The following is a 14,617-nucleotide window of genomic DNA, read 5'->3' as shown; positions in this document are numbered from 1 at the left end:
TTGTTCATATACTGTAAACATATTAATTTTCATTATGCTTGCTGTGGACAGGAAATCCATGAAACTGATTTTTTAACAATACATAACAGTTATCATTTTTTGAAATCCCCAATTGATACCTGCAATTATGTTCACTTGACAATATCCATGAAAATTACCAACTGTGAAAATTAATATGTCTGCAGTAGCCTATTCGTCAAAAAAAAAAAAAAAAGCAATTAACAAAAATCATTACTTTAAGGAGGTAGACCTTGGGGCATAACTCTTAGAAATCACTAATTATTTCAACCATTTTACTGTCAAACCTGTATTAAGCAGTCACCTCTGGGGAATACTCAAAAGTGACCTTTATAGAGAGGTGACCTTTGAAATGACGTTACAAATTGTGATGTAGAAAGACTTTGATGTCAGCACATAATCCCATATTCCATAAGAATGTACTACCTCTGATTGTCATAATATTACATGTATTTATTTTTCATTTTCAGAGGTAGATCCATGTATCTAAAAATATTTTCATTCAAAATATCATTCAGATAAAAATATATGACAACAACAAAAAAAATAGTTTCCTCATTTCACGTTTTATGTTGTTTTCACTGTCTACGTTATTTTCAATGTTCTCTATAATTTCTAGTTTTCACCTGTTTGTGTTTTTTCAACATTAATTTCCTTTACAATGGCATGAGCACTTTTTCCACTATTTAATTTTTTGATTGCCTCATTTCTTTCCATTTTCCATTCCTGAGACATTTCGTCGCAACTCAAACTTTTATAATTAAACTGAAAAATGAAGTTTTTACGACCAGTGAGTAAATTTCACACCATAACTATAGAATCTTTAGTTTTGTTTTATTGCAATACCGATTTAATCCCTTGGACAACCTAATTATCTATATTTACATGTTCTAAATATAATTAAATCATGTGAAACGGTACTGTTATCTAGTCAAGCGATAAATCGAATGTTTACAAAATGGCCGGTATAAGAAGTCAGAAAGACAATTTCGCTGAAAAATAGGTGACCATTGGCCGCGTTAGGGAGGTGATCGCTGATTTGAGTTAAAATAAATAGAGAAAACAGTTGGGCGGGTTTTGAAATGACCGCTAAGTGAAGGTGACCGGTGATTTGAGGTGACCGGTAGAGCAGGTTTGACAATACTTGAATCTCATGAAAGCATCAAAATAACTTGGATTCATTTCACTCTGTTTCAAATGAATGCTTGACAGACTTAGGTGAAATTGAAAATAATACATAAATATCATTGATTTTATGAGTTATGTCCCTTACCTTAGGTCTACCTCCTTATGGGAAAATATCAAATATTTACAATGTTTAACTGTATTTAGATAAAATATCTTCTTTTCTTTTAGTGACAGGAAAGAATAATTATTGTTGAGATTTAAGACTCAAGAATGAAGTATTTCACTAGTGATCTACTGTTGTTAATCCATTTCTGTTGAAATGCAAGAAAATTTTCTAAATTTTTGGCTTTGTTTTATGCAAGGATTTTTCAACACGGAAAGGATGGGAAATGTTTTAGGTTCTTTAATTCCTATGCAAGTTTCATGAACAGTTAACAGGTATTAGTGGAATCCACTGTATTTACTGAAAATGCTTGTATGTCAATCGTAATTTCTGTTTTATTCATTTTAAAGGTGAAGTTTAATCATATTAACATTATATGTCTTTGTCAGTCAATGAATCACACTAAAATTTGATCTTCTTAGAAATAGTATACAAATATTAAAAATGAAGAAAAAAAAACATATTTAGCAAGTGTTGGAAATTAACAACACTGTCATAATAAAACAAGCATAAAGAAGCAGGAAATTTCAGAAGTGAGCTGAAAATAAAACACTAAATATACATGCTGTTAGAGGAGTAAAGTCAACCACCGTGAAGAAGTGTCAAAGTAAGTAAGTCAAGTATAAGAAGCTGAAACTATGTAATAATGGCTAACATTCAGTCACTAGATAGTTAATAGATAAGTGTCTAATGTTGTAACTAATCATAGTTTAGCTTTAGTGTACTTTATTCAGCAAGCTAAAAATAGTTTACATAGATCAAAAACCAGAGAAAAATTGACAGTTAAGATAGAGAGGTAATCACACACCAAGAGAAACTGGAAGTAGCATTAGTGGCACACCAGAGTAGCCTACACCCACAACAGTAATACCTTCAGATTGTTATAGGCAAATTCAGGTGTTGTGATGTTGAATTTATTTGATTCTTCATCATCTTCTCGATCCTCTAACTCACTACGTAGCCTTGTTTTTGTTAATTCCAGATCTTTTACCCTCTTTTGTAACTTTATAACAAGCTGTACATCATCAGCATTCACTAATTTTTGCTGTTTTAATTAAATCATATTTTTATATTTTTGATGTTTTTACACAACATTTCTAATAAAGGTATTTAAGTGTTTAGTATGTTCTACATCCTCATCTCAACAAGATTACTGCTCAAGGCCAACACAAAATTTACTTCAAGCAATGCTGACCTTGATCACTGACCTTGAAATCAATGGGGGTTCCTTTGTCAAGCAAGTTTCAATCAGCGCAAATTTAACTCAAATCCATTGAAATTTACTTGGCAGAAAACCTATTTGCAATACATAGACAACTGAAAGAGATCTCTGAAATAATAACAATTACAATTTACTGAACCTACACACTTCAAAAGTAATACATGTATTGTTTAATTCTTCCATGAAGTCTTACAATGGCAATGCTATATACTTTATATTTTCCTACCTTTAATGCATTGAATGCAGAGTCTGTGATAACTTCTCCCTCTCCTGTCTGTGATGGTTTCTCTTCATCCACTGGTTTCTCCTCATCCATTTGTCTTCTCATTTCTTCTTTCTCCTTCTCAAGATCCTTCACTCGGTTCTGTAACTTCAGTAACAAACCAACATCTATCTCCTGTTAAAGTAAAACAAGGGTTACCATGGTTATATCAACATCTATCTCATGTAAAATCAAAATCTAAGGTTACCACGGTAACATCAACATCTATCTCGTGTAAAATAAAAAATTAGGGTTACCATGGTTACATCAACAACTATCTCATGTAAAATAAAAATTTCCATTTACCAAGGTTAAACCAAATATCTACAACTTGTCAATGTATTTTAACAAATTTCATCATATTTCAAACTTGTTTTAATATTTTTATCCATATTTTATTCATAATATGATTTTATAGTGCACACCGCCACAACAAAGAGTCAGTCTAATCTGTGACTGCACTGAACAGATTTGACGAGTGTGCAGAACTTGTTCTGTGCCCATGTGTTAAATCTTAATGCATTCTTTGCACTAGTAATAATATATTGGTTATTCATGAAAATCAATTGATCATCCTATTTATTATACAGATTTTCTTATTTGTTGCTATTTTCAACATAAAATACAAATTTTGGATGTTGGAGAAAGTCCAAGAGTGAAATTACCAAATATTTTTCACAGTGTGAATTATTGAAAATGTCTACACAGGGAACATTCAGTAAATCACTGATGTCTATATAATAGAAGTACATATAGGGTTTGTAAGTGTCCTTCTAGTTTCAATTTCCTTTACAATGTAGTACATATGTTAACCTGAAGACTGATCTCCATCTTATTGTTTACTTCAGGGATCTCAAAATACTACATTACAATGCAAAATCTTCTATTTTATGCTTTTGTTAACATTTTCATGATGTAAAACTAGAGATTTGTTATTTTTAATTGGTATTTTTACACAAAAAGACTGAACTGAATGCTCTGTAAATGGCCAATCTCCATGCATTTGAATGATAGACTAGGACACAATCTCATGAAACAGTGGAGTCATGTGACGAGACTAACATATACCAGTATAGGAGATTACTGACCCTCCATCCTAACAAGGTATGTAATGTGACACTGTTACTCCTTACAAATACAATAGGCTGAATGAAACAAATGTATGTTATTTAATACAGGAAATCCTACCTTCTCTCCATTGACAGCAGGGACTGGTGGAGCTGGTGCTTTCTTCTTCCTCTTAGATTTCTCTGTACCATAACCCTGATCCTGTAAATCACGACAGTAATTATTCTAACTGTACTTCATAAACTGTTGATGAACTAACTGACACCCAACAAATAATTTCTAAGTAACGATGTACAAAGGTGATCTTCTAAGACTTATGGATTGAAGTCTTCTTTGAGATAGCTTTAACATTACCCGTGGCTTAAACTGATGATGTGCTAATTTTTGCAGTTTCATCCTCTAAGATACTGACAGTGGGTAATTTTTGTGGGTGCCAAAGTACCTGATTAGCTCTATGAATAGGGTATTTAATTTTTTGCCGTCTATATTTTTGTGTCAGTAGATGCAGTCTACAAGAGTTAACTGAAATATCTGAACTTAAATTTGACAAGTTCCTATTTTCCCCCGACTTATCACTGTTAGTATAGCAAAAATTAGAACGCCATAAATATTTCCTGCTAAATGGTAAAAAAATCTGATTTCTCACTTTTATACAAATTTACTCATCTACCTTGAAGAACAGTGAAAAAAATATTGTGAAAGTACTTTAATTCGTGAATACCAAATTTGGTGGATTAGGGAAGAAACACAAGTTTGTGGATTTTTTAATTCAAGGTATTGAGATTTTCAGTATATACATCAATGGAAATCTTCTTTTCCTTGGGAACCAAATTTCATGGTTTTGCCTTCCAACAAAAACCACCAAAATTGGTACCCCTCGAACAATAACATTTTTATTTTGCTGGCAACTAGTTGAATCTGACTGAACAATAATCTTCGTCTCAATATTCAGTACAAATTTGTACTAGATCATGTGACTAACCTCTTTCTCATGTTCATCATCTACTTCCTCTTTCTTCTCGTCAGGTGACACAGAGCTGGTGTAAGACTCCAAACTGATGGCGCTGATGTCGGAGGGAGTACGTTTATGTCCTCCAGGACTGGTGAGGTACTCCACCTCTCCCTGAAGGTTCTCAAGCCTCTGTTGTAACCTGGCATGCTCCTTCACCAACCTCTGATGATGGCTTCTCTCAGAGTCAAACTCTGACTGTAACTGCTTGGTTGCTGTTTCTACTTTAACTTTTATTATTTCTATGGAAAGAACATAGCACCTCATTTAAAGAAAACAGCATCTCATTTAAAGAATCAAGGTCCAAAATGACATTTATCAATATCAAGTTATATCAAATATTTAGATTAAAATATAACTTTGTATAGGCATTATAAGTGTTTGTTTAAACTCTATAGTGTCTATCCTATTTTACTCCTTTATACCTATATTGCATACCCTATATTACACCCCTAGACCTATATTGCAAGCCTTATATATCACCCCTTCACAGATCATACTTGAAGTTAAACTATATGATATAATGAACATGACATTTTAAAATCTGAATTACATGCTGTATCAACCCTCAAACTATATCACCCCGTGGGCCGTTGACCCTTTGGGTGATGTAAGAGTCATGGTTGACAAAGCATGTGATACAGATTTTGACATGTAATATTCAGTATATAATATATGGGTAATCCACATCACAAACGTTCCACAAATAAGATTCTCTTGTTTATAAATAAGTGACAAAAATTGCAATGAAGTACATTTTTAACATACACCTCTATGAGCTCAAACGTAGACAAAACTTTGTTACCCCAGTAATTTTGTAAGTTTCTTGCATAAAAAATGTCTAAGGCATTTGTTCAGCAATGCAAAATTAAATCACAAAAAGAAGACTAACAGACAGACAAACAGGACCACTGAGTACTTTCAGTAATTTAGTGGACATCCTTAATTCTACTTAATTTCTGCCATATTTGTATTAGGTGCACTGAGGAGTGTAAGTTTTCTACTCTGTATCATGATTCTTAGCTGACCTTGATTTGTATCATAATTTTTTTAGACATGTCTTGTTTGTGTTTTTTCATTTACATTTTAACAAATTACAAAAAAGAAAATGACACGTAATCATGTCTGTAGGTTTTGACTAGCCTTTATATATTACACTTTAAGCAAATCTAAAGTGTTTAAAACAGCAGATAAATCGGTGATTGAGAAACAAAACCTGTAAGCGTTCATTACTTTGGTTTTGACTTCCAGTTAAGTGAGGAGTCAGAACAGAATCATAAAAACAGCCTGTATTGATTTCAAAAATGTAACCAAAATGATTGTGATGAACCAGTTGATGGCTACTCCCCTCTAGGTGCACCTAACAAACAGGTGGGACAACATAGCAGATACTACTAAGCAGATACTACTAAGCAGATACCACTAAGCAGATACCACTAAGCAGATACCACTAAGCAGATACTACTAAGCAGATACCACTAAGCAGATACCACTAAGCAGATACCACTAAGCAGATACCACTAAGCAGATACCACTAAGCAGATACCACTAAGCAGATACTACTAAGCAGATACTACTAAGCAGATACTACTAAGCAGATACCACTAAGCAGATACCACTAAGCAGATACTACTAAGCAGATACTACTAAGCAGATACTACTAAGCAGATACTACTAAGCAGATACTACTAAGCAGATACTACTAAGCAGATACTACTAAGCAGATACCACTAAGCAGATACTACTAAGCAGATACTACTAAGCAGATACCACTAAGCAGATACCACTAAGCAGATACCACTAAGCAGATACTACTAAGCAGATACAACTAAGCAGATACAACTAAGCAGATACTACTAAGCAGATACAACTAAGCAGATACAACTAAGCAGATACTACTAAGCAGATACAACTAAGCAGATACTACTAAGCAGATACAACTAAGCAGATACTACTAAGCAGATACTACTAAGCAGATACCACTAAGCAGATACCACTAAGCAGATACCACTAAGCAGATACCACTAAGCAGATACTACTAAGCAGATACAACTAAGCAGATACAACTAAGCAGATACAACTAAGCATATCATGTCAACTAACTGGTACAGAAAAAGTCAAACAAGAAATTCTTACCTCCTAAATCTTTCTCTTGTGCCTCCAGTTGACCTTTAGCCTCTTCCAAAGCTGAGTTCAGTTTGTTGTTCTCTTCTGTTAATTTGTTTGCGATCTAAAATAAAATAATATACCAATAAAAAATTCTCCTTTGTTTGGTTGAAAGCAAAAAAAAAAACATTTCGGTTATTTAATTAAAAAAATTATCAAATAAAAAAGGTTACTTTTCAAATCTGTTAATCATAAATGTAAATGATAATGATTTTAACTTCAAAAAACAAATTTTGTATTCAGAAAAAAAAAAACAGTCTTGGGATTTTCTACTTTTCAATCTTTCAGGATTAGGTGTAATAAGGTAAACTCAATTTGCCCTATCAGGAATACATAGGATACATATAACTAAAAAGAATAGAAAATCTTATAATTCAACGGGTTTCTTCTAAGTAGTTATGTATCAAATAATGTCAAACCAAGTTTTATGAAATTCTGTTCAGTCGTTTCAGTTGTGCTACTTCAGTAGTATAACTGTATTTAAGAACCAACACTAAGGGACATAACTCTTACAAATCATTGCAACATTTGTATTCAGCACTCTACATTAATCTTATGTAAGCATCAAAGTAACAAAGGACTGATTTCATTCTATTTCAAATGAAAGCTTGATAGATTTTTGGTATTGTCTGAATATAGCTGAAATATTGCTGCTCGGACGTTAAACCCCAACTAACAAAAAAAACAAGATTTTTGGTAAAACTGAATATGATACAAAAATATCACTGATTTCAAGAGTTATGTCCTTACCCTAGGTCTACCTTCTTCAGGAAATGGGTAAAACATCCAAAAGGTTCGTGGGATCAAAATTTCCTGGTATTATGCAAAACTACATACAGTAACCTAACTACCTACAAAGTTCCATGAAATTATGTGGAACACTAACATTCTCTGACAGTTTGACGATCAAATGGTTAGAATATACAAAATTACAGCATTGCACAAACTGTGTGCTCCTAAATCTCCACTTTGACATGTGGGGAAGCAAATATTTTTAATACAGAAATTCCCTGACTTACATCAGCCCTATCTTTCTTGAGTAATTCTTTCTCTGCAATCAGATCTTGTTTTTCTATCTGTTCCCTCTCTAGCTCCAGTTTAAGTGCCTTGATCTCCTCCAGTAGATCTGTAACTTTATTGGAGTATTTCTCAGCCTCTCCAGAGGATCCTCTCAGTCTCTCTAGCTCGACCTTCATCCTCTCTACCTCTCCTTCCTGCTGTTTTACTGTTATAATCTCCTTGTTCTACAGAGATATGAATAATGAACATCAGACTGGTTAGGACAACTTAATCTATACTGCAACCTTTCTATACGATAGTCAAAATGCACTGACCATATATTTCCATATGATGTATAGCCTTTATATAACTTTTTGTTGTGACATCAATGGCATGCATTGTTTTGAAGTTGCCAGTGCTGTGAAAGAACTATTGTTCATGGGGTACAAATTTTCATGCTTTTCATGGTTAAGCCAAACCATGAAATTTGATTACTAACAAAAGGGGGGATCTATTGATATGTATACTAAAAACCTCAAAACCACAAATGCAAGAATCCATTCGTCTGAATATAGCTGAAATATTGCTGCTCGGACGTTAAACCTCAACAGACAAACAAACTAATCCACGAAAATTGGTATCCATGAATTAAAGTACTTTCATAGTATGTCTCTTACTATGAATAAATAATGCTGTTTTCCAAGCTTAAAACATTATTTTTCTTAAAAATTTGTATTGCAGTATAAAGACAAAAGCAGCTTACCGACTTGACAAAAACATTGACCACTTACATTTTTCTATTACAGAGATTAACAGGAAAATTTCTTGCCAGAATTTTTACACTGTGACCATACAAAAATTATTTCACAATATATATAGCAGGTCCAAGGAAATAAAGGCAGGAAGAGTTGTTTTTAGGCCATAACAAATGTATTTAAACAGTTTCATCGACTATCTTGAGATCACCCCCTGCCTGATTTTCAGCCAGACCCATACATAAGTAATAATGTCATACCTTGACGTCCAGTTGCTGTTGTAGCTGTATTATCTTATTTTCCAGACCTTTGTTTACATTCTTAATGTGATCAACAGATTTGGCCTCAATCTGTAAGATAAGAAACAAACCTTTGTCAATATGTTAATTGTCCTCATTTTTTATTACAATTGATCTTGAATTGTATTTGTACGTGTTGCAAAATGTTTTTATAGAAACCAAAAAAATACATATATGACACTGTCATCCCTAAAAGAGAAGGTTCACTATAATATATGGACTGGTATTTTGCCTATTTTATTTCTTATTTCTTCATGGAGACATACCGGTCCATATGCTGCCATATGACCCTCATTTATAATTATATAAAATACAATTTTGAGAGTACAAACCTTGAGTATCCTGAGTTGTGTCTTAGCCTTCCTTCGTCTGTAATGACTCTGTAACTTAACAATACCTCTGATAACACGTCGGTAACGAACCCTGGCGAGCCATCCACGTACAAATCTCTGAATAAGTGTAGCCCTGTGTGTGTGTAAAGCTTTCTGGAATGCTCGTCTCCCAAACAATCCTCTAATGCTTGCCTGTTGGAAGATACATAAAACTTGTCAAATTAAGTCTAAATTTACTTACCTTAAAAAAACTTTTCTACCGAAAAATCTAAACAACCACATAAATACAATACAACCGGAAATTTAGTACTGAATTTTTGAAAAATTGATAAATTTCACACCTCTTACATTTACCTCAAATCCCAAAAAGTTGTAGAAATATACATGTAGATTTAGAATGACACTTACCTGTAATATAACAACAGCTTTCCTGACACTGAAAAACTTTTTCCTGGCTTGGTAACCTTTCCACCTCTTCTGTATAGTTTTGGCTGCCCAAGTCTCCCGTAGAAATTTGGCATATCTATAAACAATGATACAACCTAACGTATTGTGCGTGCGATGACTGTTTACTCTCTATAAGGTTCACTATCATATTTTCAAAGAAACCATTGAAAAAAAAGCCATAAATGGAACATTAAGTGATACCCCACCCCATAGACCTTTTTAATTTTTTCTTATGACAATCCAGATTTTTTGTTGTATTTTATGCAAAATTACAATCTGTAAAATCCAGAATTTTGTAATTTCTATCACTGCTACTATGCAAAGATTAACATTTTAAAGAGTGAAATTAGCAGTAAAATTTCATAGAAACTACTTGTAGTAGGTAAGATCAAGCCCTCTGTATTAAGCAAATAATGCCGTACCTTCTGGCCAGGAGTCCACGTCCATATTTCTGTATAAGTGTGATAGACTTAGTAATTTTCCTGTATCGCTTCCTCTGTAGCCAGCCTTTAACATGTTTTTGTATCATAATACCACAATAGCGAAGTTTGTCCGACCGTAGTTTCTCCAAGTATGCCACTTGTCCAGCACGGAAGAAAATCTTGGTCTTACCAAACCTGTACTTGTCTGGGTCCTACAACAATCACATACAGTAAAAGGAAGAGGTACAGTAAGCCAACAATTGTGTCTTCTATTCCAATCAAGCTTAAGATATAAATAGACATCGCACAACTTCCTACTACAAGAAAAGGACTGAATAGAAGAACAAATACTTATGATTTTTATTATTTTGTCATTTTATTAGAACATTTTTTAATTTTATCATGAAGAAAATCACAAAAAGCTCTAAAAAAAGAAAAATCCAAAATCAATAAATCTGAAGTCTGAACCCCTGGCAAACTACTACATATTGGTCAATAGAAAAACAAAATTAATGCAACTTCTGATTGCATAGGGTAGTTCTCTATCACAAGAAGAAACTCAAGTCACTGTAAAATATTTGTTATAGATTCATTACAAAGAAAGAAACTGCAACATAACAGCTTAGGATTGTATGGAAATATTGATGCTTTCAGAAAACTTATTATGTACCCATAGTAGAAAAGAATGTCTTTTCTATAATTAGAAATTTTCACAGAAATGAAAATTTTATAAATAACTTGCAACCAAGAAACAATAAAGGAACAAAAATATGATAAATAATTCTTCCATTCAGACAAATACAAGATGCATCATCTTTCAAGATAAGATTTCAAGCTAATTATAAATAGTAAATATAAGGAGTCTAATATATAAACTGTGTAAGATTCAAAGAGATATAAATCTTTGGTAACAGAAGGTTGTAGCATTGATCAAGATCTACACAGTACAGAGAAAGTCAAGTACTCATGTAGGTGATTACTTCATTGTTTGAGAATATTTTTCTTTTTGTAGATTAATTGAACTCTAAACCTTTGGGTCTAAGTATGATCTTGAATCATAGGTATAAAGTCCATATCAATTACCTGTAGAAGGACAATAAATTAAATGAAATAAATCATAGCTGACTATGCCCATTATCATAACTTTTGAAAGAGCCGACTTTTTACTTATTATCTTGTATTCATTTCAAATATTGTTTGTGACTTTTAAAATAATGCTATTTTTTTTTTAAACAGTGGCAGATCAAGAGGGGGTGTGTGCAGGGGGTTGACAAAATATGGCAAATAATGTCCTAGCACCCCACTTTTTCTGAGGAACCTGGGCTGGGACTCTTCCTTCTGGATATGGCCATGGTATGCTTAACTGGAAGAGGAATAGTAACGAACTTCTGAACTTCATTTACAACAGTATTTCCTTTCTAAAAAGGGACTCAAACTACCGAGAGAATGGTTCTCTTAAATTCAATTTCAAAACATATAATAACTTCCTGATTAAAAAAGAAACCATTAAAAGGCAGAGATTCATTGATTTTGAAAAGGGGATCAAGGCTATAATTAGCCATTTTTGTACCAAGTAGAGTTAAATTCACAAAATTAACCAACTGTTCCAACAAAGAGGGGAAAGAGTAAAAACCCTGGACCCCCCACAATCCACCAATAATAAGATCCTTGTACAATTTGTATCATTGATTTTTACAGTTAGACATATGATTAAATATTAGTAAGTAAATACATGCCGAGAAACAGTGAACTTGGTTACATATAACCTACATGTGGTCTACAAGATATCTTATATATAGAAGATACATGCATGGGAGACATGGACAGCAAGCTCTGCTGAACTACAAGTAAAACAACTTTACTTTAAGTCTGGTTTCCTGGCTGATTATTGCTGAGATTCACCAGAACAAAAAAAAAGACAGGAAAAGTGAAGGATTCCATTTAGTAAAAAACTAGTTTTCTTTTCAGTTTAAGATCCACCAAACTTAAGAAACATGGTAGAATTGTTTTGATTGCTATTTTGAATTGAAAAGTATTATAAGAAATTTTTACATATATTTCTATCTGATGATGTCTGTGAACGACTCCATGCACGGACTTCAAATCAATAATATACAATGTAACATGTTAGTTGGAAAAACAGTGGATTCCTCTTAATGAACTCAGCCAAGGCTAAGCTTAGGAAATTCATTCAAAATGGATATTTACAAACAGGTTACTGTAAACATATGAATTTTCGTGGATACTAATTTTTGCAGATTCTGTGAACATATCTGCGAGTATCACTTTTCACGGATTCCAAAATGATAAGCCTTACATAGAGTTAAAAATCATTGTGTGTACTATTTTTCGCGGTTTCTTGTTTGCTGCAAAATTTGCGAAAATTAATACTTTTACAGTATATGTAAAGAAAAGCCATTTTAGGGCTTATAAGTCAACCAAAAATTTAAATACAAAGAAAGTTTTCATCATAAGTTCACCAAAAAAAGATGACTTTCTAACAATCCACTATTTTTCTCATTCATAAAACAAATATAAACAAGACAGGAGTCATTTCATATTTTCTTAACAAATACTAGGAAAGTAGGCTGATCAACATTGGATGAAAATTTATATTTTTAAGTTATGTTTCTTATACTGAGAGAATGATACAGAAGAAAAAATAGGACTAACGATACTGGATAACTTTTGCAAAATAGTCTCTCTAATATTAAGTACCATTCTGTGTAAGAATCAGGCAGTGACACATCATAATTCTTTATTTGGTCTTTTTTTGCCTCAAATATATTCAATACATCTAGAAAACAACTGAAAAGCTATTTAAATTTATCCCGAAGCATTTGTAATGTAGATATTTTTGACTGCTTATATAAGGAAAATGTGCCGGAAATTTCAAGAGTGTATTTGAATGTGAATGCAATAAAATCTTTGCATTTTTTCCCCGTCATGTGCCACAACCTTATACACATTTTGCCCGATTCTTAGACGGAGAAGCACTTAAAATGCAGCCAGACAGGACTAGATTTTGTCATGTTATCTGATAATTTTCTTTTTTAAGTATGCTTTACAAAGAATTTCAAAGTATAACATGATATAAACAGTACTCCAACAGTGTATAACATGTGAAATAAACAATACAACACATTTATGTTAATCAGGCCTGCTTTTTGTAAACATGCACTTAACAAAAGAAATGACCCTGACATGAATACCTCTATAGGCTGCTTGTTTTTACGATGTTTTGTAGGTGATGAGTCCTATTGAACACAGCATACTATGTTTTTATACTAGTATTATATCATATCATAACTAGTGTTATATTATAACTGTATGGTGTAGTATACTCTCCTTCATTAATGTCTGGGAAGGGAGATTATCATTCAGATTGAATTAGACCAATGATTTCTTATCCAGCCTTCAAAGTCAGTGATTTATTACATAAATATCAGTGATCAAATTTAAAATTAAATTTTCCTAGTAGAAATTATTTCCACCTGCTAAAATTTGCTAGTGTGGAATTCTCTATGTCATATGGGTAAAGTCCAGAAATAACCCAAAAAACTTAAATGTGTAAATTTTCAGTACTTGCTAAATTTAGCTGGTGGAAAAAAATCTGAAATTCATCCCTGAAATATGCCACAGAAAAAAAAACAATGTAACTTTATTCAACAACATACCTGTCAACCTTTGGGACAGTTCATGTGGGAAGTTCTCCCCATGACACAATCTCATGTAGGAGATTATTATGAAAAGTAAAGTTTTGGTGTAAAATTCTATTATAAAGTATTTTCACAGAAAATATAGAAATTTAAACCAAAAACCTCCCACAAATCTTACATTGGGAGATTCTATATTTTTCATTGATTTTGTCAGATCCCCCCCCCCACACAATTTGTGAGGGTTGACAGGTATGTCAACAATCAACAACAGAAGTAAATTGTTCTCAGTCAGTAAGACAAATGAATCTGATTTCCTAACAATTTGAGAAAATCCCTTATTCTATCATAACTTGCAAACAAATTCTACATAACTTTCTGTTTAATATTTTTAGATCATCACCATGAATATTTTTTTTTAATATGAGGTTACTATTTCAGGTGATCTCGACCTCTTATGTTATTTCCATTTTATTCTTAAGTCTGAGAACTTCCATGGAAACTTCTATCACAGTGTAAGAGACTGTCCATATAAAAATCAGGCAGATCCTATGATATGAGTGGCACAGGGTAATTTTTATCCCATTGAATTATTTGTTCCAATAAAATGTATTTACCATATGTAGGTCAAAAAGTATGAAATTTGTTTTGAATTGACAATGAATTGAATG

At 32.6% G+C, this 14,617-nt stretch overlaps 1 protein-coding gene across 10 annotated transcripts in view; it reads right to left on the bottom strand.

Annotated features, from left to right (window-relative positions):
* The window catches only part of LOC148596625 (unconventional myosin-Va-like), a 75,450-nt gene that overhangs the window by 32,736 nt on the left and 28,097 nt on the right, over positions 1 to 14,617 (bottom strand). For 6 of the 10 annotated variants that reach the window (XM_088564009.1, XM_088564010.1, XM_088564004.1 and 3 more), the window contains 11 exons: positions 13,503 to 13,547; positions 10,291 to 10,502; positions 9,830 to 9,944; positions 9,422 to 9,613; positions 9,051 to 9,140; positions 8,056 to 8,280; positions 7,007 to 7,100; positions 4,844 to 5,112; positions 3,982 to 4,062; positions 2,758 to 2,928; positions 2,181 to 2,354 (listed from right to left, as the gene is read on the bottom strand). In XM_088564009.1, coding sequence (XP_088420135.1) covers positions 2,181 to 2,354; positions 2,758 to 2,928; positions 3,982 to 4,062; positions 4,844 to 5,112; positions 7,007 to 7,100; positions 8,056 to 8,280; positions 9,051 to 9,140; positions 9,422 to 9,613; positions 9,830 to 9,944; positions 10,291 to 10,502; positions 13,503 to 13,547 — 1,668 coding nt within the window. The remainder of the gene's footprint in view (positions 1 to 2,180; positions 2,355 to 2,757; positions 2,929 to 3,981; positions 4,063 to 4,843; positions 5,113 to 7,006; positions 7,101 to 8,055; positions 8,281 to 9,050; positions 9,141 to 9,421; positions 9,614 to 9,829; positions 9,945 to 10,290; positions 10,503 to 13,502; positions 13,548 to 14,617) is intronic. The other 4 variants (XM_088564011.1, XM_088564008.1, XM_088564012.1 and 1 more) reach the window with 2 other exon arrangements.

The sequence above is a fragment of the Perna viridis genome, chromosome 15 (genome assembly GCF_037379345.1).
Source record: "Perna viridis isolate PV_CMFRI_1.1 ecotype Kerala chromosome 15, ASM3737934v1, whole genome shotgun sequence".
NCBI classification, from domain to species: Eukaryota; Metazoa; Mollusca; class Bivalvia; order Mytilida; family Mytilidae; genus Perna; species Perna viridis.
This window is presented reverse-complemented; position numbering and strand designations above follow the sequence as displayed.